Source organism: Oncorhynchus masou, chromosome 32, assembly GCF_036934945.1.
Source record: "Oncorhynchus masou masou isolate Uvic2021 chromosome 32, UVic_Omas_1.1, whole genome shotgun sequence".
Lineage (NCBI taxonomy): Eukaryota > Metazoa > Chordata > Actinopteri > Salmoniformes > Salmonidae > Oncorhynchus > Oncorhynchus masou.
In genome coordinates, this window is record NC_088243.1 from 25,817,626 (window position 1) to 25,843,803 (window position 26,178).

At 41.4% G+C, this 26,178-nt stretch overlaps 1 protein-coding gene and 1 long non-coding RNA gene across 13 annotated transcripts in view; both read left to right on the forward strand.

The window, feature by feature from the left end:
* The first annotated feature begins 1,600 nt into the window (after positions 1-1,600).
* On the forward strand, positions 1,601-9,611 carry LOC135525785 (uncharacterized). The gene is made up of 3 exons (XR_010453210.1): positions 1,601-1,920; positions 6,817-6,870; positions 7,129-9,611. It is a non-coding gene; the product is annotated as an uncharacterized LOC135525785 (long non-coding RNA).
* Positions 9,612-12,047: 2,436 nt separating this feature from the next.
* Positions 12,048-26,178, forward strand: part of LOC135525786 (kinesin light chain 1) — a 32,776-nt gene continuing 18,645 nt past the window's right edge. For 8 of the 12 annotated variants that reach the window (XM_064953639.1, XM_064953640.1, XM_064953641.1 and 5 more), the window contains exons 1-7: positions 12,051-12,508; positions 21,839-22,106; positions 22,352-22,582; positions 22,727-22,805; positions 24,342-24,573; positions 24,731-24,818; positions 25,392-25,493. In XM_064953639.1, coding sequence (XP_064809711.1) covers positions 21,840-22,106; positions 22,352-22,582; positions 22,727-22,805; positions 24,342-24,573; positions 24,731-24,818; positions 25,392-25,493 — 999 coding nt within the window. In that variant the 5' untranslated portion in view covers positions 12,051-12,508; position 21,839. Of the gene's footprint in view, positions 12,509-21,838; positions 22,107-22,351; positions 22,583-22,726; positions 22,806-24,341; positions 24,574-24,730; positions 24,819-24,910; positions 24,973-25,391; positions 25,494-26,178 lie in introns of all 12 variants that reach the window. The other 4 variants (XM_064953645.1, XM_064953646.1, XM_064953637.1 and 1 more) reach the window with 3 other exon arrangements.

Consider the following 26,178-nt stretch of genomic DNA (forward strand, 5'->3'; position numbering starts at 1 on the left):
CATATAATAAGTAACACTCATCTGGATTCCTTACATAACATAATACATAAAAATATTAGTCTTGTCCTGGACCTATTATTACAGACATGATTGATGATGATGTCTTTGGGGGTTTTGGTGAAAAATGTGTAAAGGTGATTGGAATGTTACATGATGGTATAAATAGATTTAAAGTGAAGAGAGGAATTTGTGTCGCAGCTCACTATTAATGTTCATGAATTCCTTATAAAGGCTAGTCCAAACATCCAACCTTTAAATGTCTATTCCTCAAGAACACAGCACAGATTCCAGCAGTATTAAACATTATTATTATAAAAATTGTAAAAAAGCTTCTGGTTTACATTTAAATATGACACATTGTAATGAATGGCTATTCATGATCACCCTCTGATTACTGTTCATAACGTACCAGTTAAGTAACATATTTATGTATTGTAATAACAATATTAAGTTTATGAGAAAGTATTTAAAGTTCACGGGAAAACCTAATATACAGAATCATTTATAGCTATTCTCAATAGTTGGCTACAAAGGGATTTATACATTTGACATATTTTACTTACTATACTCTATAGTCTATCAAGACAAACATATTCATTCTATTTCTTAGCTATCCCTGACAAGTTAATCAAGAAAAATAGCCAATTTCAAAGTTATATGGAACAATAAACATAATTATTTAAGAAAAGGGGATATTGTAAAGTCTATTGAGGAAGGTGGTCTGAATGCAAATGACTTTGATCCAATGAATGGTACCATCAAGTTAAAATGGTTACAATATTTTATTCAAAAATGTGAAAGTTTTTGGTTTGATTTTCCTTCCAAAATCTTTATGAGTTTTGATGGTATAGATTTTTTATTAAGACGTGACTTCTCCGTTATTGGAAACTAATATATAAGCATAACTTTACTCAGCATACTACTCCAACTTGGAACAATAGATGGATCCTAATTAAGAGAAAATTATTATTTTACAATGAGTGGATGGAGAAAGGTATCTGGCCTATTCAACATTTAATACAGTGCCTTGCGAAAGTATTCGGCCCCCTTGAACTTTGCGACCTTTTGCCACATTTCAGGCTTCAAACATAAAGATATAAAACTGTATTTTTTTTGTGAAGAATCAACAACAAGTGGGACACAATCATGAAGTGGAACGACATTTATTGGATATTTCAAACTTTTTTAACAAATCAAAAACTGAAAAATTGGGCGTGCAAAATCGCGCTATATCATTTTTGGATAAAAAGACGTGCCCGTTTTAAGCGCAATATTTTGTCACAAAAAGATGCTCGACTATGCATATAATTGGTAGCTTTGGAAAGAAAACACTCTGACGTGTCCAGAACTGCAAAGATATTCTCTAGAACGTGAGCTACAGGCAAAACCAAGATGAGACGGCATCCAGGAAATGAGCAGGATTTTTGAGGCTCCGTTTTCCATTGTCTCCTTATATGGCTGTGAATGCGAGAGGAGTGAGTCTGCCCTTTCTGTCGTTTCCCCAAGGTGTCTGCAGCATTGTGACGTATTTGTAGGCATATCATTGGAAGATTGACCATAAGAGACCACATTTACCAGGTGTCCGCCCGGTGTCCTGCTCCGAAATTGGTGCGCAAAACTCAGCTGCAAGTATTTTTCCATGGAATTCAGAGAAGAAAGCAGGCTTCCACGAACGATATATCAATGAAGAGATATGTGAAAAAACACCTTGAGGATTGATTCCAAACAACGTTTGCCATGTTTCGGTCGATGTTATGGAGTTAATTCGGAAAAGGTTTGATGTTGTAGGTGACTGAATTTTCGGTTCATTTCGGTAGCCAAATGTGATTTTCTCCTACACAAAGACGCTTTCAGGAAAAACTGCACATTTGCTATGTAACTGAGAGTCTCCTCATTGAAAACATCCAAAGCTCTTCTAAGGTAAATTATTTTATTTATTTGGTTATCTGGTCTTTGTGAAAATGTTGCGTTCTAAATGCTACTCAAAATGCTAAGCTAGCTTAGCATACTCTTACACAAATTAGTGAATTGCTATGGTTCAAAAGCATATTTTGAAAATCTGAGATGACAGTGTTGTTAAGAAAAGGCTAAGCTTGAGAGTAGGCGCATTATTTTCATTTTATTTGCCATTTTCAGAAATCGTTAACGTTGCGTTATGCTAATGAGCCTGAGGCTTTAGTCACGATCCCGGATCCGGGATGGGGAGTTTCAAGAGAACCCCTGCCCAAGAGGGATGGTGGAAAAACGATTGGAACCATTTCTCTGTTTGACCGCTAGTTTTGGGTCACTGTTGCTTGTCCCAAGCCCGGATAAAGGAGGAGGGTTGGAATTGTAACATAAAAAAAACAAACAAGAATCGACAGAAGAAAGTTCATTTGGGTCCCAGGAAAACACTGGACCCAAATGTGACTGGAACGAATTGCAAAAATCGCTGAAGTTGGAGACTTTTATCTCCCTCACCAACTTTAAACATCTGCTATCTGAGCAGCTAACTGATCGCTGCAGCTGTACATAGTCCATTTGGTAAATAGCCCACCCACTTTACCTACCTCATCCCCATACTGTTTTTATTTATTTACTTTTCTGCTCTTTTGCACACCAGTATCTCTACCTGCACATGACCATCTGATCATTTATCATTCCAGTGTTAATCGCTAAATTGTAATTTTTCGCCTACCTCATGCCTTTTGCACACAATGTATATAGACTTTCTTTTTTTTCTACTGTGTTATTGACTTGTTTATTGTTTACTCCATGTGTAACTCTGTGTTGTTGTCTGTTCACACTGCTATGCTTTGTCTTGGCCAGGTCGCAGTTGTAAATGAGAACTTGTTCTCAACTAGCCTACCTGGTTAAATAATGGTAAAATAAAAAAGTTTTTATGGGTATTATGACTCATACTGTGGTAGTCCACTTCCAAAATCCTAAAATCGCTGAGCCTCTCACATTAAACAACCATATTTCCTGTAGTTTTTTGGTTTTGTAATGGATGTTACTGTTTCATCAGGGAGCCACAAAGATGAAGTAAACAAATATAATCGCTAAATTCACATTGTTTGCTATTTCATGCAGCCACAGAATAGGAAAAAAAATAAACATGATTTTCTATTAGAATTTCACATTGTTTAAAGTTGAGAGATATCATTCATGCAAAGTAAGGGACTGTATAGGGAGTGTGCCTCCAGGATAATATGGTAAAGTTGACCTCATGTATAGGCCCACGAACAAACAAATAAGACCAAAGATATCCAAAATCCATCAGATTAACCGTTTTTAATAAAGCTAGCAATGCTGATAGCAAATTCATTTTATGAAAGAAAAACATTTTCACATTGGGGGGGAGAGAGGGTGAAAGCGCTTCATCAACTTTTCAGGTTGTTTAGAAAAGTGGTTCCCAAACTGTATTTGACATTGTGTTGTTATTTTGCTGGACTCTAGATGGTTGGAAAATATAAATTGACTGTTTGAAAATGTGAAGGAAAGAATCTAGATATATTTCTATTATTTTTTTATTATTTTTAAATCACATTTTCAAACGACTTTTTCCGCCACCTCTGTCACCTGAGCCTCCTCTTGTATGCTTCTGAAGAAGCCTCCTGCCACCTCTGTCACCTGACAGACCACCTCCTGCAGACCACCTGAACTAAATTCATCATCTGCTGCTTCCTCAGTTGGAGCTGGGTCTAGAGTGAAGGAGAGGGGCACTTCTCAAAGTGCACCTCTCCTTCACCCTCTTGTTCCCTCTGTCTTTCTCACCTAAAACTCCTACATCTGCTCCTCTGTCACCTCCTTCAAAAATAGCCAATTCAAGACTTTAAACCTGTTGATATAAAACAATGTCGATGCATCTTTAATTGCTACGAACTTTGTGATTGACTTCTTTTTCTACTACACCATGCATCTGTTTCAGATTGAGGGGGTGGATTCATGCAATTTATTCTGGTAGGTTCTGCCTCAGACAGTGTCTTCCGTGAACCCTGTTGAAATACATTTTTACCAGAAAAGTATCATATGACTGAAATTTATTTTTATTGACAAAGATTGTCAATAATCTAAATAAAACACTCTTCAAAGTGCTCCTCGCACACAGCTTAACCCCCTTTCTTCACGTCCTCAAAGGACTTCTGCAGACTGATGTCCCTACGCCTGATGTTTCTCAGCCACATCTTCCTCCTGAGTAATTACAAAAGTGTGTAAGGTTTAATCTCAGATTTGATTGAATTCAGCTGAATGTTGGTCTATTCTTAAGGTCTCCTGTTTTATAGTTAATTTAGTAGTGTAACGGTTGTATAACATCTGTGGTTGTATATTGTAGTTTGTAGATAATAGTTTATGGTTATGTCCTCTACCCCTGTTATTCACCCTGATTTCAAAAAAAGAATACTCTACAGTTAATTCAAACAGCAGCCCCGTTGTTTTTCTCTCTGTATGTGTAAGAGGAGTGTGACAGACTCCAGAAGTCATAAGTAAGGCAGCCTTTCTTGCTACTCCTGTGACCACTATCCAAATGAGGACCGTACATTCTTACTGATCGTGTCCTGCTATTGTTAGTAGTGTATATGGACTCATCCCTGTAGTCTGCAGACTTCTGGGGTCTACATCACACTCCTTCTCTTCAATCAAAACTGACACTCCTCTCTGTGAGACACCACCTTAACAACCATTGCCTGATCAAATCCAAACCAAATCATTATTTGTCACATACACATGGTTAGCAGATGTTAATGCGAGTATAGCGAAATGCTTGTGCTTCTTGTTCTGACCATGCAGTAATATCTAACAAGTAATCTAACCTAACAATTTCACAACAACTACCTTATACACACAAGTGTAAAGGAATTAATAAGAATATGTACATAAAAATATATGAATAAGCGATGGCCGAACAACATTGGCAAGATACAGTAGATGGTATAGAGTGCAGTAGATACATATGAGATGAGTAATGTAGGGTATGTAAACATTATATAAAGTGGCATTGTTTAAAGTGGCAAGTAATACATTATTAAAGTGGCTAGAGATGAGTCCGTATGTTCGCAGCAGCCACTCAATATTAGTGATGGCTGTTTAACAGTCTGATGGCCTTTAGATAGAAGCTGTTTTTCAGTCTCTCGGTCCCCGTTTTGATGCACCTGTACTGACCTCGCCTTCTGGATTATAGCGGGGTGAACAGGCAGTGGCTCGGGTGGTTATGTCCTTGATGATTTTTTTGGCCTTCCTGTGACATCGGGTGGTGTAGTTGTCCTGGAGGGCATTTTAATAAATGTACAGCCCTTTTGAGTTTTGTTTATTTTCTGAAGATGCGTATAATTATAGTAGACTATATTTTGTGGTATTCTTACAGAAAAGAACAGTAGTTGCCTATACAATGTTTTACAGACATCTACTATAATTTAAGAGGTATTTAATGGTGTTCTACAACTCGATAAATTACTTTGCAATGACCCAGTGTCATAAATGATGGCTTCTATTGATTATGCAGCATACCCTGGATGTAATATGGCTGGGCACATTAGTAAACTAACTAGCTAGACATGCTGCCTCATGCTAGTTGTGTTAAACCAAGCTATAGATTTGTTTCATTACTGTGAGCTAGCATGTTTTATCTATCAGTGATCATTGCTTTGGTGATTGATTCGATGTGTAGCCATGGATACAGCACACTACTGATTACACAGCCAACGACGTGCCTCACCATGCAATAATTACTCCAAATGCATCTTCTCATTATTTATTACATACCTTTTAACGTCTGTTGGAAACTGGAACAAGGATTTTCCTCCCTTCAATTTTACAGTAAACAAGTTGATTCACAGAAGGAGTACTAGTAGAGGGAAAACTTGCAAAGAAATAGATTTCTAGCTATTTAAGCCAAGTACTTTTTTGTATGTGAATTAGATAGCCAGCTAGATATCTACTTGGGTCAAGGTAGCTACCGCCAAGAAGAGGATGAAGACCATTTGTGCCTTACTGAATATGCATAACGTTCATTGGGAAAACGGCCACTATTTAGTGCACTCGTCCTAAACAAAATAATCTCTATAAACAATTAGGTAAGTCAAGTCTACCAAACTTGGTGTACTCTGTTTGTTGTAGAGTCTAGTTTTGGAAACAGTAAACTGTATGGAGATCAAATGTTTCCTTTATGAGAAAATTAGCAGAATGTCGGCCAAAATCCATCTTGCTCAATTTTCTCCCACTGCCGTCCGTCCATATGGGAGTGAAAGGAAACGCCAACCGGATGTCTCATATTTATACATCCAGTGAAATATCTGTCTCATCTATCTGTGGCCACTCAATCGTGGGTGAACAGGAATTAATGAAGAGGGCTGAGGACACACCCCTGGGGGGCACCTGTATTAAGAGTCAGTGTGGAGGAGTTGTTGTTGTCAAACCTCACAACCTGTGGTCTGTCTGTCAGGAAGTCCAGGATCCAGTTGCAGAGGGTGGTGTCCAGGCGTAGGGCTCTGAGCTTGGTGTCAAGCTTGGAGGGACCAATCGTGTTGTGATACACTTTTACTGTGTTTCCTGGTTATTTTACTTAATTTCAACAGCATCTGGCTAGCATATGCCTCCTTGGCCATTAAATTAAATATCATATGTAGCAACAGCCCAGCTAAGCAGGAACCAATTAGAAAATGTGTGTTTTGAGTGAGCTATAATAAATATAGACAACACATTTTACCCACCAGATGGCAGCACTGCACTGTTTCTCAAATATTCAAGTGAATATGTAATACAGTACTGTAGTAGTGTATTTTTTTTTTTAACTGTGATGTGTTCTAAGGCTTTTTCTGTTTCTCTATTTATGAAAAGGATACCTTCATCCTCTCACAACACAGAAAGTCTTGATTGAGAGAGATGAGAAAGGTAAGCTGATATTGTGCTCTGAAAGTATAAAGGATATCAAACTGATTGATGACAGGGGATGGCTGAAATGTGTCTTGATGTTGTTGTTTTTCACTGTTTAGAGGCCATCTTACTAAAACCTTTAAGTTGCAATAAGTACGTTAGGAACTATGACTTAGAAATGATCAAACGGGTGCAAAAGGAATATGTGAATATGATAATGAGTTCTCGCCTATTTATTGCTGTATTGTTGTTTCTCATCCCTCCCCTCATTGACAGGGACTGGTACAGACGTAACTTCAAAATCACCTAGCTTACGGGCAGAGTGGCTTTCCACGACATCTGGATAACGCTTACAGAGAGAAGGGGCTGGAAGAAAGGAAGCCCTACCATATGATACTCCTATTTGCCACATCTTCAATTTAAGCTTACTAGAGAGCATGTTCCCTCAGGCCTGGAGGGAAGCTAAAGTCATTCTGCTACCCAAGAATAGTAAAGCCCCCTTTACTGGCTCAAATAGCTGACCAATCAGCCTGTTACCAACCCTCAGTAAACTTCTGGAAAAAAATGTGTGTTGACCAGATACAATGCTATTTTACAGTAAACAAATTGACAACAGCATTTCAGCATGCTTATAGGGAAGGACACTCAACAAGCACAGCACTTACACAAATGACTGATGATTGGCTGAGAGAAATTGTGGGGGCTGTCTTGTTAGACTTCAGTGCAACTTTCGACATTATTGATAATAGTCTGCTGTTGGAAAAACATGTGTTATGGCTTTACACACCCTGCTATAATCTGGATATAGAATTACTTGTCTAACAGAACACAGAGGGTGTTCTTTAATGGAAGCCTCTCAAATATAATCCAGTTAGAATCAGGAATCCCCCAGGGTAACTGTTTAGGCCCCTTGGTTTTTTTTCAATTCCTACCAACAACATGTCACTGACTTTGAGTAAAGCCAGAGTGTCTATGTATGCGGATGACTCAACACTATACATGTCAGATTCTACAGCGACTGAAATGACTGCAACACTCAACAAAGAGCTGAAGTTAGTTTCAGAGTGGGTGGCAAGGAATAAGTTAGCCCTAAATATTTATAAAACTAAAAGCATTGCATTTGGAACAAAACATTCACTAAACCCTAAACCTGAACTAGATCTTGCAATAAATAATGTGGTAATTGAGCAATCTTAGCTACTGCTTGGAGTAACCCTAGATTGTAATCTGTCATGGTCAAAACATATTGATGCAGCAGTAGCTAAGATGGGGAGAAGTCTGTCTCTAATAAAGCGATGCTCTGCCTTCTTAACAACACTTTCAACAAGGCAGGTTCTACAGGCCCTAGTTTTGTCGCACCTTGACAACTGTTCAGTTGTGTGGTTAGGTGCCACAAAAAAGGACTTAGGAAAATTGCAATTGACTCAAAACACGGCAGCACGGCTGGCCCTTGGATGTACACAGAGAACTAATATTAATAATATGCATGTCAATCTCTCCTGGCTGAAAGTAGAGGAGAGATTGACTTCATCACTACTGCGACCTGTATGCTCTTGTTGGCTGACATTCGCTACATATTCGTCGCCAAACCCACTGGCTCCCGGTCATTTATAAGTCTTTGCTAGTAAAGCCCCGCCTTATCTCAGCTCAATGGTCACCATAGCAACACCCACTCCTAGCACGCGCTCCAGCAGGTATATTTCACTGGTGATCCCCAAAGCTAACTCCTCTTTGGCCGCCTTTCCTTCCAGTTTTCTGCTGCCAATGACTGGAATGAATTGCAAAAGTCACCGAAGCTGGAGAGTTAAATCTCCCTCTAAACTTTAAGCATCATCTGTCAGAACAGCTTATCGATCACTGTACCTGTACACAGCCCATCTGTAAATAGCACACCCAACGACCTCATCCCCATATTATAATTTATTTTTTTGCTATTTTGCACCTCAGTATCTCTACTTGCACATCATCATCTGCACATCTATCACTCCAGTGTTAATGCTAAATTGTAATTATTTTGCCTCTATGGCCTATTTATTGCCTTTACCTCCCTAATCTTACTCCATTTGAACACACTGTACATAGACTTTTTCTATTGTGTTATTGACTGTACATATGTTTATACCATGTGTAACTCTGCGTTTGTTGTTTTTGTCGCAATGCTTTGCTTTATCTTGGCCAAGTCGCAGTTGTAAATGAGAACTTGTTCTCAACTGGCCTACCTGGTTAAATAAAGGTGAAATAAAAAAAGTAAATAAAAACAAGAGAGGTATTGACATGTTGAGTGTACCGAGCTGTCTGTCTAAACTACTGGCACACAGCTCGGACACCCATGCGTACCCCACAAGACATGCCACAAGAGGTCTCTTCACAGTCCCCAAGTCCAGAACAGACTATGGGAGGCACACAGTACTACATGGAACTCTATTCCACATAAAGTAACTGACACAAGCAGTAAAATTAGATTGAAAAAAGAGATAAAAAAACACAATATGGAACAGCAGGGACTGTGAAGCAACACAAACATTGGCACACGCACACACACACACGATAACATACGTACTCTACAAACACATGGATTTAGTACTGTAGATATGTGGTAGTGGTGCAGTAGGTCCCTGAGGGCACACGGTGTGTTGTAAAATCTGTGAATGTATTGTAATGTTTTTAAAATTGTATAACCTGCCTTAATTTTGCTGGACCCAAGGAAGAGTAGCTCCTGCTTTGGCAGCAGCTAATGGGGATCCATAATAAATATAAATACAAAATACTAATAAATATGGTCTATTCTGTTCCATGATCACCTTAGTGTTCAGTCTTTATTTGGTGTAACAGTTGAGTGAGCGTAGAAACCATAGTTAGGAACACAGCACTCCCAGCACCTGTCATGATAATCCTTTTACCAACAGTGATATATTGAGTCACTAGTTCTTATGATCTGGGCTTATAAAAGATCAGAGTAGTGTTAGACATACAGTACCAGTCAAAAGTTTGGACACACTTACTCATTAAAGGGATTTTCTTTATTTTTACTATTTTCTACATTGTAGAATGAAACATGAAATAACAAATATGGAATCATGTCATAACCAAAAAAGTGTTAAACAAATCAAAATATATTTTAGATTCTTCAAAGTAGCCACCCTTTACCTTGATGACAACTTTGCACACTCTTGGCATTCTCTCAACCAGCTTTATGAGGAATGCTTTCCCAACAGTCTTGAAGGAGTTCCCATATATGCTGAGCACTTGTTGGCTGCTTCTCCTTCACTCTGCGGGCCAACTCATCCCAAGCCATCTCAATTGGGTTTAGGTCGGGTGATTGTGGAGGCCAGGTCATCTGATGCAGCACTCCATCACTCTCCTTCTTGGTCAAATAGCCCTTACACAGCCTGGAGGTGTGTTTGGTCATTGTCCTGTTGAAAAACAAATGATAGTCCCACTAAGCGCAAACCAGATGGAATGGCGTATTGCTGCAGAATGCTGTGGTAGCCATGCTGGTTTAGTGTGCCTTGAATTCTAAATAAATCACTGACAGTGTCACCAGCAAAGCACCCCCACACCATAACACCTCATCCTCCATGCTTTATGATGAGAACCACACATGCAGAGATCATCCGTTCATCTACTCTGCGTCTCACAAAGACACAGCGGATGGAACCAAAAATCTCAGAATTGGACTCGTCAGACAAATGACAGATTTCCACCGGTCTAATATACTAGCCCAAGCTAGTCTCTTCTTATTTGTGTCCTTTAGTAGTGGTTTCTTTGCAGCAATTCAACCACAACTACTTCAAGGTCTCAGAGCGAGTGACATCACTGATTGAAACGCTATTAGCGCACACCCCGCTAACTAGCTAGCCATTTCACATCGGTTACACCTAGTTAAATAAATGTTAAATAAAGGAAAATAATAAATTAAGACCTGATTCACGCAGTCTCCTCTGAACAGTTGATGTTGAGATGTGTCTGTTACTTGAACACTGAAGCATTTATTTGGGCTGCAATTTCTTAGGCTGGTAACTCTAATGAACTTATACAATGCAGCAGAAGTAATTCTGGGTCTTCCTTTTCTGTGGCGGTCCTAATGAGAGCCAGTTTCATAATAGGGCTTGATGGTTTTTGCGAGTGCACTTGAAGAAACTTTCAAAGTTCCTGAAGTCTTCTGTATTGACTGACCTTCATGTCTTAAAGTAATGATGGACTATCGTTTCTTCTTGTTTATTTGTTGCTGTTCTTGCCTTATAATGGACCTGGTCTTTTACCAAAGAGGGCTATTTTTGTGTACCACCCGTACCTTGTCACAACACAACTGATTCCTTCTTAATGCATTTGAGCCAAAGAAATTCCACAAACTAACTTTTAACAAGGTGACTAATTCATGAAGCTGGTTGAGAGAATGCCAAGAGTGTGCAAAGCTGGCATCAAGGCAAAGGGTGGCTGCTTTGAAGAATCTCAAATATAAAGTATATGTTTTACTTTTTTGGTTACTACATGATTCAATATATGCTATTTCATAGTTTTGATGTCTTCACTATTATTCTACAATGTAGAAAATTGGAAAAATAAAGAAAAACACTTGAATGAGTAGGTGTGTCCAAACTTTTGACTGGTACTGAATCGAATCAAAATTATGGAGTTGATTGATTGTATGATAGAGCTTTTGTGCATATACATTTTATTAATTCAACATGTTGATGACGACACTTTATTAATCTATATATATATATATATATATATATATATGCTACAGTAAACAATCGATGGCATTGTCGCAATGTTATTGTCGCAATGTTATTGTCGCTTCCCCTTTAAAGGAGCAAGCAGCAGTTTATACATCCGTTTTTGGACTTACAAATGTATGATATGTACCCATTGAGTCTTGACTGACTCATGAGTTTATTTCAACTGTCCTACCAAATCAGAACTCAAAATATAAGTTTTATTTACTACAAGTTTTATAAACAAAGTAAACGAACACTATACAACCTCAAAACATGATTAAAACTGTAATTTTGAAATCATGGCTGTTCGGGCCTTGCATCCATAGCTTTGTTTATAAATTTGAGAGTGGTACATTTCTCCAGCCCCATCACTCATCTTTTTACAAGAACAGTGGCGATTGATACGTTTTGTAATTGTTTCTACTCCTGATTGCCGCTTTAATCTAAATATGATGACATCATGATCAAGGAAGGGAGCTGGGTGGCGAGGAAGGCAACGCCATTTTCGCACAGCGTTAGTCCTACTAAATTCGTCTCTAGTGATGTTAGACCTAGCTGGGTAGTTAAATTAAATTAAAAGTAGCTCGTGTATTTAGCTAACTTGAAAGAGCATGTAACACCGGCGAATATATGTCCTTTTTGTTTCGCAATCTCTTGACTTACTTTGGTATGTAGTCACCGATGATGCAGCGATTAGCAATCATATTCGCGGCGTGACAGCTATGTTAAGGTTAGCTAGCTAAACTGCATTGGTTTAGGTATCTCCGGTCAGTAAGGAAGACAAGGGCAAGATATTAAATAGTTCGCTAGGTTAGCTGAGCTAAGTTTATAAACAGTTAATAATTTGGTCTTTGAGGTATACAACATTTCAGTTTTGAATCAGATTGAAGTCGGACTAACACTTTACTTTGGGGCAACGGATGTTCAATAGAACGGTAAGATTGACTGGCTGGGATTGTCTGACAGTGGCAGCTAATGTTGACAACCAGCTAACGTTAGCTAGTTAGATGCCGAACAGGCTGTTACCGATATCATTGCATCTAGTTAAAGCAATCTTTCTTTCAATTAACAGAAGTAAATTATTCTGAGAAATTATAACATGTTGCGTACAGCATGTGGCTAGCTAGCTACAGTACACTTTTTATTGATTTGTCTTTTGATTAGGTTGTTAGGAGTATTCAGGAAGTTTATGCTAGCTAACTACAGTAATTTATCTGTTATAAACAGAAACCACGCACTAAAACTGCAGCGAGCTAGGTTTGAGCACACTTAACAGGTACTACCGATTATTCCATTTATAGAATACGAATAGTTCATTAGATAACCGAGAAGGGGACCTTAATGAAAACAACAGTTCAGTTGGCCAAGTATCTGTGTCTACAGTAGCAAGATATATGTTCTCCTCAACCTCTGAGCTACTGTTTTTTTCTGTGACTGCTTGCCAAGCGTTGATGGTTGTCATTGAAATTCAGGAGGGCTGTTCTGTAGGAGGACTCTTGTGCCCTCTGAAAGTGTGTCTGTGTTGATCAGGAATATGTAGACGCTGTGGTGACTAGGGATACTAAACCCAGTGTATTTGGGTTGGCAGCTGGGGGTTTGAAAGTCAGGTGGCTGTGAATGTGAATTCTACTAGGCTGCGTGGAACTGAGGAACTTGCCACTATCATGGAGTCTCAGAGCTGGCAGATGTTTTGTGTATTTTTTTTTCATCATTTTTTGGATGAATAGTACAGCTGAAGTAATACTATACACACACACACACACTCACTGTACCTACCCCACCCCATCAGTACCCACCCTTCATTTCTTGCTTCTCAAACAGCATTGGATTTTGAAGCTGATCATGTCCTGGCCTGAGTGTCAGTGTGAGGAGGACAGGGCCAGTGCAGTCAAATGGCCTTGTTAGAATCTGTCCTCAGTGTGAAGATGCCCCAGGGCAAAGTAACCATGCAAATCCCTTAGACTGGAGCCCAAGGGAAGCTGCCATCTATAAATTGTGGATGCTGCATAGAACAATGACACACACACACACACACACTAAAGGCCCTGCCTGTTGTTTTAGACACTGTTGTGGTCAGTGTGGGGTGGCTGGTTGGGTGGGAACGTTTCTCTCAGTATCCTTGCTCCCTATGAGTAGTCTTACATAATCTCTTCATTTTAATGCAAGAATGTTTGCCAGTACAAGCACTGTGTATGTTCCTCTTTTTCACTGATTGGTTTTTGCTTTCTCTGCTATAGTGGAGGTGTTATAAAACCTAACCGTCAAGCAGGGAAATGGTTCCAATTGTTTTTCCATCATTTATATTTCCCATAGTGGATTTTAGAAACACTTAATAAGGACTGTTTTTCGTGTAGGCTTACCCTGGCGTGATGTTTTGATAACCATGTAAAACTCTCTTGGGCAAGGGGACTTTTATCAATATTTCCGGATCTATTTACTCTCAGATTTGAAAATATTAATTAGCATCAAAGTAGGTATCATGCAAAACTACAAATTCCAGCAAGCTCCTGCACATCTTCACACCATTGCTAACAGGTATTTTGTCAATTTAAACTTGCACAAGACAGTTCACACAATCGTCCTTTTAAAGAAATGTGGCCAATTTATTAATTGCTACATTTAGCTAACATTAGTTTAATCCAGAGATTTGGCAGTCTTGTCCAGGTCATGGCATTTGTAGTTCTTTATGAAAGCCACATTAGAAGCGAATTAGCATTTCATTTTTGGGGTGTAAAGACATGCAAATATATTGATAAATGTCACCGGCCCATCAACGCGGCTAATTGTAGAGAATTTTAGAGGCCCCCATCTTGGCGATATTGAGACATTTTTGCATTTTAAGCATATTTTCTGCCATTCTGTACATTGTTCAATGGAGTTGATTTTTGTTTTTTTGGAAGATTACATATGTTGGAGTCATTAAAACAACTTGTTTTTCAACCACAACAAATTTCTTGTTGACAAACTACAGTTTGGCAAGTCGGTTAGGACATCTACTTTGTGCATGACACAAGTCATTTTTCCAACAATTGTTTACAGACAGATTATTTCACTTATAATTCACTGCATCACAATTCCAGTGGGTCAGAAGTTAACATACACTAAGTTGACTGTGCCTTTAAACAGCTTGGAAAATTCCAGAAAAATATGTCATGTCTTTAGAAGCTTCTGAGAGGCTAATTGACATAATTTGAGTCATTTGGAGGTGTACCTGTGGATGTATTTCAAGGCCTACCTTCAAACTCTGCCTCTTTGCTTGACATCATGGGAAAATTTAAAGAAATCAGCCAAGACGTCAGAAAAAATTTGTAGACCTCCACAAGTCTGATTCATTCTTGGGAGCAATTCCCAAACGCCTGAAGGTACCACGTTCATCTGTACAAACAATAGTATGCAAGTATAAACACCATTGGACCATGCATCCGTCATACCGCTCAGGAAGAAGACTCGTTCTGTGTCCTAGAGATGAACGTACTTTGGTGCAAAAAGTGCAAATAATCCCAGAACAACAGCAAAGGACCTTTTGAAGATGCTGGAGTAAACGGGTACAAATTAATCTACAGTGGGCAAAAAAGTATTTAGTCACCCACCAATTGTGCAAGTTCTCCCACTTAAAAAGATGAGAGGCCTATCATTTTCATCATAGGTACACTTCAACTATGACAGACAAAATGGGGGGAAAAAATCCAGAAAATCACATTGTAGGATTTTTTATGAATTTATTTGCAAATTATGGTGGAAAATCAGTATTTGGTCACCTACAAACAAGCAAGATTTCTGGCTCTCACAGACCTGTAACTTATTCTTTAAGAGGCTCCTCTGTCCTCCACTCGTTACCTGTATTAATGGCATCTGTTTGAACTTGTTATCAGTATAAAAGACACCTGTCCACAACCTCAAACAGTCACACTCCAAACTCCACTATGGCCAAGACCAAAGAGCTGTCAAAGGACACCAGAAACAAAATTGTAGACCTGCACCAGGCTGGGAAGACTGAATCTGCAATAGGTAAGCAGCTTGGTTTGAAGAAATCAACTGTGGGAGCAATTATTAGGAAATGGAAGACATACAAGACCACTGATAATCTCCCTCGATCTGGGGCTCCACGCAAGATCTCACCCCGTGGGGTCAAAATGATCAGAAGAACGGTGAGCAAAAATCCCAGAACCACACGGGGGGACCTAGTGAATGACCTGCAGAGAGCTTGGACCAAAGTAACAAAGCCTACCATCAGTAACACACTACGCCGCCAGGGACTCAAATCCTGCAGTGCCAGACATGTCCAGGCCCGTCTGAAGTTTGCTAGAGAACATTTGGATGATCCAGAAGAAGATTGGGAGAATGTCATATGGTCAGATGAAACCAAAATAAAACTTTTTGGTAAAAACTCAACTTGTCGTGTTTGGAGGACAAAGAATGCTGAGTTGCATCCAAAGAACACCATACCTACTGTGAAGCATGGGGGTGGAAACATCATGCTTTGGGGCTGTTTTTCTGCAAAGGGACCAGGACAACTGATCCGTGTAAAGGAAAGAATGAATGGGGCCATGTATCGTGAGATTTTGAGTGAAAACCTCCTTCCATCAGCAAGGGCATTGAAGATGAAACGTGACTGGGTCTTTCAGCATGACAATGATCCCAAACACACCACCCGGGCAACGAAGGAGGGGTTTCGTAAGAAGCATTTCAAGGTCCTGGAGTGGCCTAGCCAGTCTCCAGATCTCAACCCCATAGAAAATCTTTGGAGGGAGTTGAAAGTCCGAGTTGCCCAGCAACAGCCCCAAAACATCACTACTCTAGAGGAGATCTGCATGGAGGAATGGGCCAAAATACCAGCAACAGTGTGTGAAAACCTTGTGAAGACTTACAGAAAACGTTTGACCTCTGTCATTGCCAACAAAGGGTATATAACAAAGTATTGAGAAACTTTTGTTATTGACCAAATACTTATTTTCCACCATCATTTGCAAATAAATTCATTAAAAATCCTACAATGTGATTTTCTGGATTTTTTTTCTTCTCATTTTGTCTGTCATAGTTGAAGTGTACCTATGATGAAATTTACAGGCCTCTGTCATAATTTTTAGTGGGAGAACTTGCACAATTGGTGGCTGACTAAATACTTTTTTGCCCCACTGTATAAAGAATCCCAGTCTACCCCAAACAGCAGCATGACCAAGTGGACTGGGGACAACCACAAGTTATGAGAGAGAGAAAGAAGACTGGCCCTAGCCCCCCGGCACATACACTATTGCAGCATAGATACTGGGGGGGGGGGGACACTGTGGATGATACCCTCTGACACGGCCAACCAGGCAGGATATAACCATACTCACTTTGCCAAAGCACAGCCCCCATACCACTAGAGTGATCTCAACAGACCACCAACTTGCTACCCTGAGATGAAGAGTTCCTCCACCGCACGAGCCCAAGGGGGCGCCAAACCCGTACAGGAAGATCACGTCAGCGACTCAACCCACTCAAGTGACGCACCCCTCCTATGGATGGGATGGAAGAGCACCAGTAAGCCAGTGACTCAGCCCCCGTAATGGGGTTACAGGCAGTGAATCCCAGTGGAGAGACAGTCATGGCGTTTCGTCGCTCAAGAGCCTTTCCGTTTACCTTCTCACCCCTGGGCCACTGTCACACACGATGTGCCACATCATTTAGTGTATGCACCACTACGTTTGCAACACACACTCAAAATCCTAACGTCGCTGAGTTTTGTAAGTCATGTGGTGTCCACCCAGCTTAAAAGGGTCAGAGTGAGGTGTTCTCTCATTAGTGTCTGAAAGTAGCTAGCAAGCTAGCCAACTTTAGCTAGTTAGCTTGGGTGCATGACTGCCATTGAAAGAAACGCTCGTATCAACCCTACCTCTCGTCGAGAGCATCCAGTGTCAATAGTGCAGTGTGTTCTCTGAACTCTCAGAATTTACGAAAAGCATACTCTGACACATTTGAGGCAATTTACGAACGCACCCTTAGTTGCCAATCAAATGTATTTGGTATTGATCAAATGGGCGTGCAGGCATGAGAGTTCCCATTCAGTTGTGAAAATGTGGGTTGGGACAAGCATGCATTGGCAGGCAAACAGCAGAAGGACAAGCAGGCTACTATTCCCCATCGTTAATCAGTGCAATTTTGACGACCAACTATCTGAAAATGTTTGAAAGGGTTTATCTAATTCCCTTGTTAGATTTGAGCTAATCTTGCTCTGGCTAGCATTCGTTGTTGATCTTGTTGTTGATGTGCGTAACTGAGGGGGGAGAGCCTACCTTTTTTCATGGTTGTTTGATCCATAGGACTGTAAAGTTCCCAAATGTAAGAGGACTGTGGTATTTACACTACCGTTCAAAAGTTTGGGGTCACTTCGAAATGTCCTTGTTTTTGAAAGAAAAGCTTTTTTTGTCCATTCCAATTACATCAAATTGATCAGAAATACAGTGTAGACATGGTTAATGTTGTAAATGACTACTGTAGCTAGAAACGGCTGATTTTTAATGGAATATCTACATAGGCGTACAGAGTAGAGGTCAACCGAGTTTGATTTTTGAACACATACCGATTTTATTGGAGTACCAAAAAAAGCCGATTCCGATTAATCGGCTGATTATTGTTTTTATTAAATTTTTTAAAATGTATTTGTAATAACAATTACAACAATACTGAATGAACCCTTTTATTTTAGCTTAATAAAATACATAAATAAAATCTATTTAGTCTCAAATAATGAAACATGTTCAATTTGGTTTAAATAATGCAAAAACAGTGTTGGAGAAGTAAAAGTGCAATATGTGCCATGTAAAATAGCTAACGTTTAAGTTCCTTGCTCAGAACATGAGAACATATGAAAGCTGGTGGTTCAATATTCCAACTTCTTCAATATTCCCAGTTAAGACGTTTTGGGTTGTAGTTATTATAGGAATTTTGACGCGTCAACTTTCTCTCTACCATTTGTATTTCATATACCTTTGACTATTGGATGTTCTTATAGTCATTTAAGTATTTCCAGCCTTATCTTGGGACTTGATAGGCTTGAAGTCATTAACAGCGCTGTGCTTCAAGCATTGCTAAGAGCTGCTCACAAACGCTGCCTACCACCGCTGTAAGATTGCTCTATCAAATATCAAACCATAGACTTAATTATAATAAACACACACACATACGAGCCTTTTGATAATTTAATATGGTTATATCTGGAAACTATAATTTCGAAAACAAAGAGTTTAGTCTTTCAGTGAAATTCGGAACCATTCCGTATTTTGTCGACTGGGTGGCAACCCTAAGTCTAAATATTGCTGTTACATTGCACAAACTTCAATGTTATCTCATAATTATGTAAAATTCTGGCAAATTAATTACGGTGTTTGTTAGGAAGAAACACAGTTCGCAACGAGCCAGGCGACCCAAACTGATGCATATACCCTGACTCTGCTTGCACTGAGCACAAGAGAAGCGACACAATTTCCCTAGTTAATATTGCCTGCTAACATGCATTTATTTGAACTTAATATGCAGGTTAAAAAAATACTTATTTGTATTGATTTTAAGAAAGGCATTGATGTTTAGGGTTAGGTACATTTGTGCTACATTTGTGCTTTTTTGGGAATGCGCTTTTGTTAAGTCTTCACTGGTTTGGCAAAGTTGAATTAGGCTGTGATTCGATGATAAATTAACAGGCACCGCATTGATTATATGCAACGCAGGACAAGCTAGTTAATCTAGTAATATCATCAACCATGTGTAGTTAACTAGTAAATATGTGAAGATTTTATTTTTATAAGATAAGTTTAATGCTAGCTAGCAACTTACCCTGGCTCATTGCAGCCACAAGGTCCTTTTGACGCTGCATTCGTGTAACAGATGGTCAGCCTGCCACACAGTTTCTTCATGGATTGCTTTGTAATCGGCATCCAAAAAGGCCAATTACCAATTGTTGTGAGAACTTAAAATCACCCCTAATTAATCGGCCATGCCGATTCGTACAGAGGCCCATTATCAGCAACCATCACTCCTGTGTTCGAATGGCAAGTTGTGTTCGCTAATCCAAGTTTATAATTTTAAAAGGCTAATTGATCGTGGGAAAACCCTTTTGCAATTATGTTAGCCCAGCTGAAAACTGTTGTGCTTATTAAAGAAGCAATAAAACTGGCCTTATTTAGACTAGTTGTGTATCTGGAGCATCAGCGTTTGTGGGTTTGATTAGAGGCGCAAACTCGTCAGTCTATTCTTGTTCTGAGATATGAAGGCTATTCCATGCGAGAAATTGCCAAGAAACTGAAGATCTCGTACAATGCTGTGTACTACTCCCTTCATAGAACAGAGCAAACTGTCTCTATCCAGAATAGGAGTGCGAGGCCCCGGTGCACAACTGAGCAAGAGGACAAGTACATTAGAGTGTCTAGATTGAGAAACAGACGCCTCACAAGTCCTCAACTGGCAGCTTATTTAAATAGTACCTGCAATACACCAGTCTCAACGTCAACAGTGAAAAGACCACTCCGGGATGCTGGCCTTCTAGGCAGAGTTCCTCTGTCCAGTGTCTGTTCTTTTGCCCATCTAAATTTTTTATTTTCATTGGCCAGTCTGAGATATGTTTTTTTTTGTGCAACTCTGCCTAGGAGGCCAGTATCCTGGAGTCGTCTCTTCACTGTTGACGTACTATTAAATGTTCCCAAAATTTAAACGATGATGGATCCTCCAATTCTGGTTTATCGATCCCACCACTCGCCATCTACATAGTTCCCGTCTGCGCCTCACAAAAGGATAGTTTGAATTCCGCCACTTAAGATTAGAATTTTGATGACAGCATGCAACATGCTGTAGTTGTTTTAACGGAAAAGCCTAAGTTTTTTTCAGTTCATAGTTACGAGGCAGTGGCATACAACACAGCGTAGGCATAGCCTATAGGCCTAGTGTTTATATATTTTTTTGATTTATTCATTCAGGTTTCTGATGTGTGAATCAGGCGTAAGGTTGCTGGTTCGAATCCTAGTCAACTAGGTAAAAAAAATCTGTCTATGCCCGTGAGCAAGGTACTTAACCCTAATTGCGTTTGGCGCGTCTGCATAATGACTAAAATGCACAATGTAAATCAATGTATGTGGTGATAGTCTTTGAGTTGGACCTTTACGTCTATTTATTGAGCATTCTAAAAGTTTATTCGTCAGGTAGGAGAATGATTTGGGAGGGGCCTGGAATTGCCAGTGACAGCGCATTTCTCAAACATTGTGGTCCAGAATGCTCCACTGCTCCCTCTGTCCAAGGTTATTTACGTCATCAATACCCCAGCTTGGCTCTGTGTTTGAACAGGCAGAAGTCAGAGCAGAAGGTCTTCAAATACATTGCCCACACTCTTCTTTCTTTTTTGACTTACCAAACATCAAGGTCTGTCTTCAGCACAAAAGCCCTGCCTGTATGTGTGTCAATGGTTGATAAGCACGCTTTGTTCAACAAAACTAGTGATTTTCCCCGATGCAGACACATGGAGGAGCATATTGATTGAGATGGGCTAGACTAAAGTGGATGTTGGAAAGGCTGTCTGATGATAAAATGTAATACCCCGCCCAGCCGCAAGGACAGAAGTTATTTTTAAAATGTTTATTTATTTTTTAAATTTACCCCCTTTTCCTCCCCAATTTCATGGTATCCAATTTTATTTTAGTAGCTACTATCTTATCGCTACAACTCCTGTACGGGCTCGGGAGAGACGGAGGTTGAAAGTCATGCGTCCTCCGATACACAACCCAACCATGCCGCACTGCTTCTTAACACAGCGCCATTCAACCCGGAAGCCAGCCGCACCAATGTGTCGGAGGAAACACAGTGCACCTGGCAACCTTGGTTAGCGCGCACTGCGCCCGGCCCGCCACAGAAGTCGCTGGTGCACGATGAGACAAGGATTTCCCTTCCGGCCAAACCCTCCCTAACCCGGACAACGCCAGGCCAATTGTGCGTCGCCCCACGGACCTCCCGGTCACGGCCGGTTACGACAGAGCCTGGACACGAACCCAGAGTCTCTGGTGGCACAGTACATTGCCCTTAACCACTGCGCCACCCGGGAGGCCATGGACAGAAGTTATTTTAAGCAAAAGTGTCTGAGTCTCTAACACAATGGATACAGGTCAAATGTAAACAGATATAGTGTAGGGCTAATGCATTTAGCGACACTGAATTAAAGGGACAGCATATTTATAATGTACTTAGGCCAGGGTATCTGTACATCTGACAACTAAATCCATTCCTCTTCTTTGTGTCTGGTACAGGATGCGTGAGAACATGTCCACCATGGTGTGTTTGAAGGAGGAGGAAGACCCTGGGGAGAAGCTGTCCCAGGATGAGATCATCTCCAGGACCAAGCAGGTGATCCAGGGCCTGGAGGCTCTGAAGCAGGAGCACAACTCTATCTTGGAGGGTTTGCTGGGCACGCTGCGCTGCCTGAAGCAGGAAAACCAGGGTGTCCTGGTGGAGGAGAAGTCCCTCATGATCCGCAAGTCCCTGGAGATGCTGGAGCTGGGCCTGAGCGAGGCACAGGTCAGTACACTCTTTGTCTGCTACACACCTCTGGACCTGGGGGAGCTGGAGATAGAGCCCTCTGGGATCTGATCGAATTAACCTGCAAAGATGGAGAACCCACAGCCACTACTTCAATGGTCTGAGTGTCAGTAAACTAGTCTGAAACAGAGGATTATCCATTAATTTACCTCCAGTGTTCTCAGTGTTCTTCCTCGACCCCTTGCCTCACCACTACCCCTGTTCCCCTGCTGTGTTTGTCCTAGGTGATGATGGCGCTGTCGGGCCACCTGAGCTCTGTGGAGTCGGAGAAGCAGAAGCTGCGGGCACAGGTTCGTCGGCTGTGCCAGGAGAACCAGTGGCTGAGGGACGAACTGGCGGGCACCCAGCAGAAGCTGCAGAAGAGTGAGCAGAGCGTGGCTCAGCTGGAGGAGGAGAAGAAACACCTGGAGTTCATGAACCAGCTCAAGAAGTACGATGAGGATCTGTCGCCATCGGTGAGTTAACCCACACCATACACAACATGCCCACGCGCAAGCAGGCTGATGCAAACACACACACACACCCCACTGCTTTTCATCTGCCTGGTTTACTCTAAATGAAAATAACAATCATCTGCCCTCTCTGTTTTCCTCTGTTAGGAGGAGAAGGACTCTGACTCCAGTAAAGAGAATCTGGATGATCTGTTCCCAGACGACCAGGATGACCAACCTCCTGGCAGTGAGTGTCTTCTTCATATCCCCATGTCTCTCCGTTCCACCCCTCCCATTCTCTCTCCTCGTTCCCACTTTCCCTCCCCACTCCCTCAATACATTGACTGGTCCCTCTAACTACTTTCTCCTCCTGTTGGTCTGAAAGGCCTGATCACTTTGAGCTTTACAGTGCTATTAGACTGAGCTGGTTGAGTGTGGAAGCAGGCCAAATGGAAATGGACCCAGTTAGCCAGATCACACAGGCATCAGGTTGGGTTCACTCTAGCAACCAGCATTTATAGGAGAGGATCTGAGGCACAGAGACAGATAACCACTAACCATTTAAGCAGATCATTATGGACAAAATTAAACAAAAGGGATCCTACGTACATTACCATATCGTATAATGATCCCACACAGAACCACATCCAGCAAATGAAGTAAGACATATCAGTACATATCTACATTAGTGCACTTTAAATCTTTGCAATTTGGTACATCTCCAGGAATTGCTCCACCGCATAGAGAGCTAATGAGATGCAGATAGGGCTGTGGAGGAGGGAGGGAGATGGGAGCAGGATCTCTAGTCCTTTGTTGTGTTTGTATTGGGGATATTATTACTTTATTTTAATCTGTGTTTCTGAGGGGGGAGAGAGAGGGAAAGAGAGGATCAAAGGGAAGAGTGGGTAGTGCCAGGAAGCTCTCTAGAGAGCGGGGGAGGAACACATCATCAAATGATCCTGAGTATGCTCACATTAATCCAGCTGCCACATGAAGCAGAGCTGACTGAGATAGCCTTCTGTGTCTGTATGACATGATCCTGGGCTGGTACTGTTATAGTGAAGTGGGTTAGACTCCTCTACTGTCCAGACTACTACCTCCTTGATAGGCTCTTAGGTCCCTATCAGTGCAGTGCTGGAGTTTGTACAATGGGCCCTGGCTAAAGGTGGATTGTATGTTTTTACATAGTTGCAGTGTGCTGTATGTGCACTGCTTTTTCAAGTGGATATCTTTGGTTTGGCCATGCATGTCAAACACCTGGGATCAGTTTTTTCCGGCGAGACATTTTTGATACTTCCTGTGTAGGGCCAGGATGATATCAGTATCTAAATATTTTTCCTGTGGCAAAAATGAAAACACGAAGCAGACCAAACTTTTTTTGTCCTTTAAAAACCTGCTGTATGTAAAATATTGGGTACTTTAGCTTGGAAAGTAAATGTGACTCTAGATGACAACATAGTGTTTATTTCCAACATCACGGCTGTTTTCCTAAAGAAGTGAAATCCACTGCATTTTGTTTCTTTGTGGTGATTCTAACTAGTATCGTCATACTGGTATCATACCGGCCCTATTCCTGTGTGGTGGAGAGTGTTCTTACTGCAGAAGACAACTCCTTCTTCAGCCCACTGTCCCTCTTTCAGAGGTGATACAGAGCTGTGGGCGTCTAATGAGACACTTCCAGTGTCTGTTTCTCCAGTCCAACATTAATAGTGTGTGTTTGAGTGAATAGTCCATGTGAGTAACTGATATGTTAACCCCTCGCCCCCCTGCTCTGTGTCTCCAGTCCAGCAGCCCCACGGTAGTGCAGCAGCAGCAGCAGCAGCCCAGCAGGGAGGCTATGAGATCCCGGCCCGCCTCAGGACCCTTCACAACCTGGTGATCCAGTACGCCTCCCAGGGCCGCTACGAGGTGGCCGTGCCCCTCTGCAAACAGGCCCTGGAGGACCTGGAGAAGACCTCCGGACACAACCACCCAGACGTGGCCACCATGCTCAACATCCTGGCCCTGGTCTACAGGTCAGCTTGGAGGAGGGGCTCTGGGGTGGGGATGGTTGGTATTCGGTGTGAATCAATTGTAGTCATTATAATACACTGGTAATTGACCTCATTGTCAGAGAAACAACGTTACCGTGCTCCATGGCTTCTCTCTCTCTTTCTCGCTCTCCTCTTTCAGGGACCAGAATAAATACAAAGAGGCAGCCAACCTGCTGAACGACGCCCTGGCCATCAGGGAGAAAACTCTGGGCAGGGACCATCCAGCGGTGAGTGATGTTTCTCATCAATCTCTGTGTCTCAGCAGTATGTCTGTAACCAGCCAGGCAGGCAGGTCAACTAACTGTGTCGACCCCAACAGGCTTGTGTCTCTGACTCTCCCTGGACATCCAGTTACCTCAGTGCAGACTCAGAGCAGCAGAGGTTAGGCTCTCTATCCCCTTTCAGCCTCCATGTGGGCACCAGACCACTCCAGTTAAAGGTCACTGTGTGCCCCTCTGTGGTCTGGTGGGCTGAGTGATGTGCACGTTGTGGAGATTCATCCTGCTGATTTGGGATATAATTACAGAGCAGTAATCACTTCCTGTTTCCCCTGTTTGTCTTCCTCTCGTCGGTTGGTCACACCTCTAATTCACCAAATCAATTGCACTCTGCTGCCATGGTTGAGTCTTGCGGTCACTCACTACTACACACGGGCACAGATGATTGAGGCTGTCTCAAGCATGATCTTTTTATATTACTCTGTGTGTGTGTGTGTGTGTGTGTGTGTGTCTCTGTCTGTCTGTCTGTCTGTCTGTCTGTCTGTCTGTCTGTCTGTCTGTCTGTCTGTCTGTCTGTCTCAGGTGGCTGCTACACTCAACAACCTGGCTGTGCTCTACGGGAAACGGGGGAAGTACAAGGAAGCGGAGCCCCTTTGCAAGCGGGCTCTGGAGATCCGAGAGAAGGTGGGTCAGAGGGCATATGTCACCACAAGGCATTGTAGGTATGGAGTGCTAATACTGCAGAATGATCTGGATTCCTGCTCCTCTCCAAGTAAATTATGCTCAAGTTTCAAAGGACTTTTCAGTTCTTTGGAAAGTTTTCTTCTTTGTCAAACATAAAAAAAATGTTTTACTTATCTTCTGTGTATGTTCCCGCCTGTAATCACCCCCTCCTCTCCCAAGCCTCCCTATAGTTTTGTGTTGTTCAGAGGAACTGTGACTTTGGAGAGAGTTGAGTCCTGGAAGGGGTTCATGATATTTGACTGTGCAGAATTGGATGTTTATAAAGGAGAAGCTCAGCAGTCCTAGAGATGCAAAGTGCTGTATCTCTATTTATCTCTATTTATCTCCCTTTCTGTTTCGCGTTCTCTCTCTCTCTCGTCCTGTGCCTTTTCCCCTCATGCTCCCTCTGTGCTAAGATTGACATGTCGACTCCTGTGCTGGAGAGCACAGAGCTTAAGGACAGCTGAGACATTTTATTTATATTATCCACTTCAACTCTGATAAAGCTCTCTCTCAAGGTTAGAGATTTGCCACCCAGCTTTCGCAACAGAGGAAGGAAGGCAGCTTTGCTGATGCAGGAGGAATTTTCCTGGCAGTTCATTCTTTTTATAGCTTTTGCTTTTCCCACTGTATGAGGTGCCTGAGT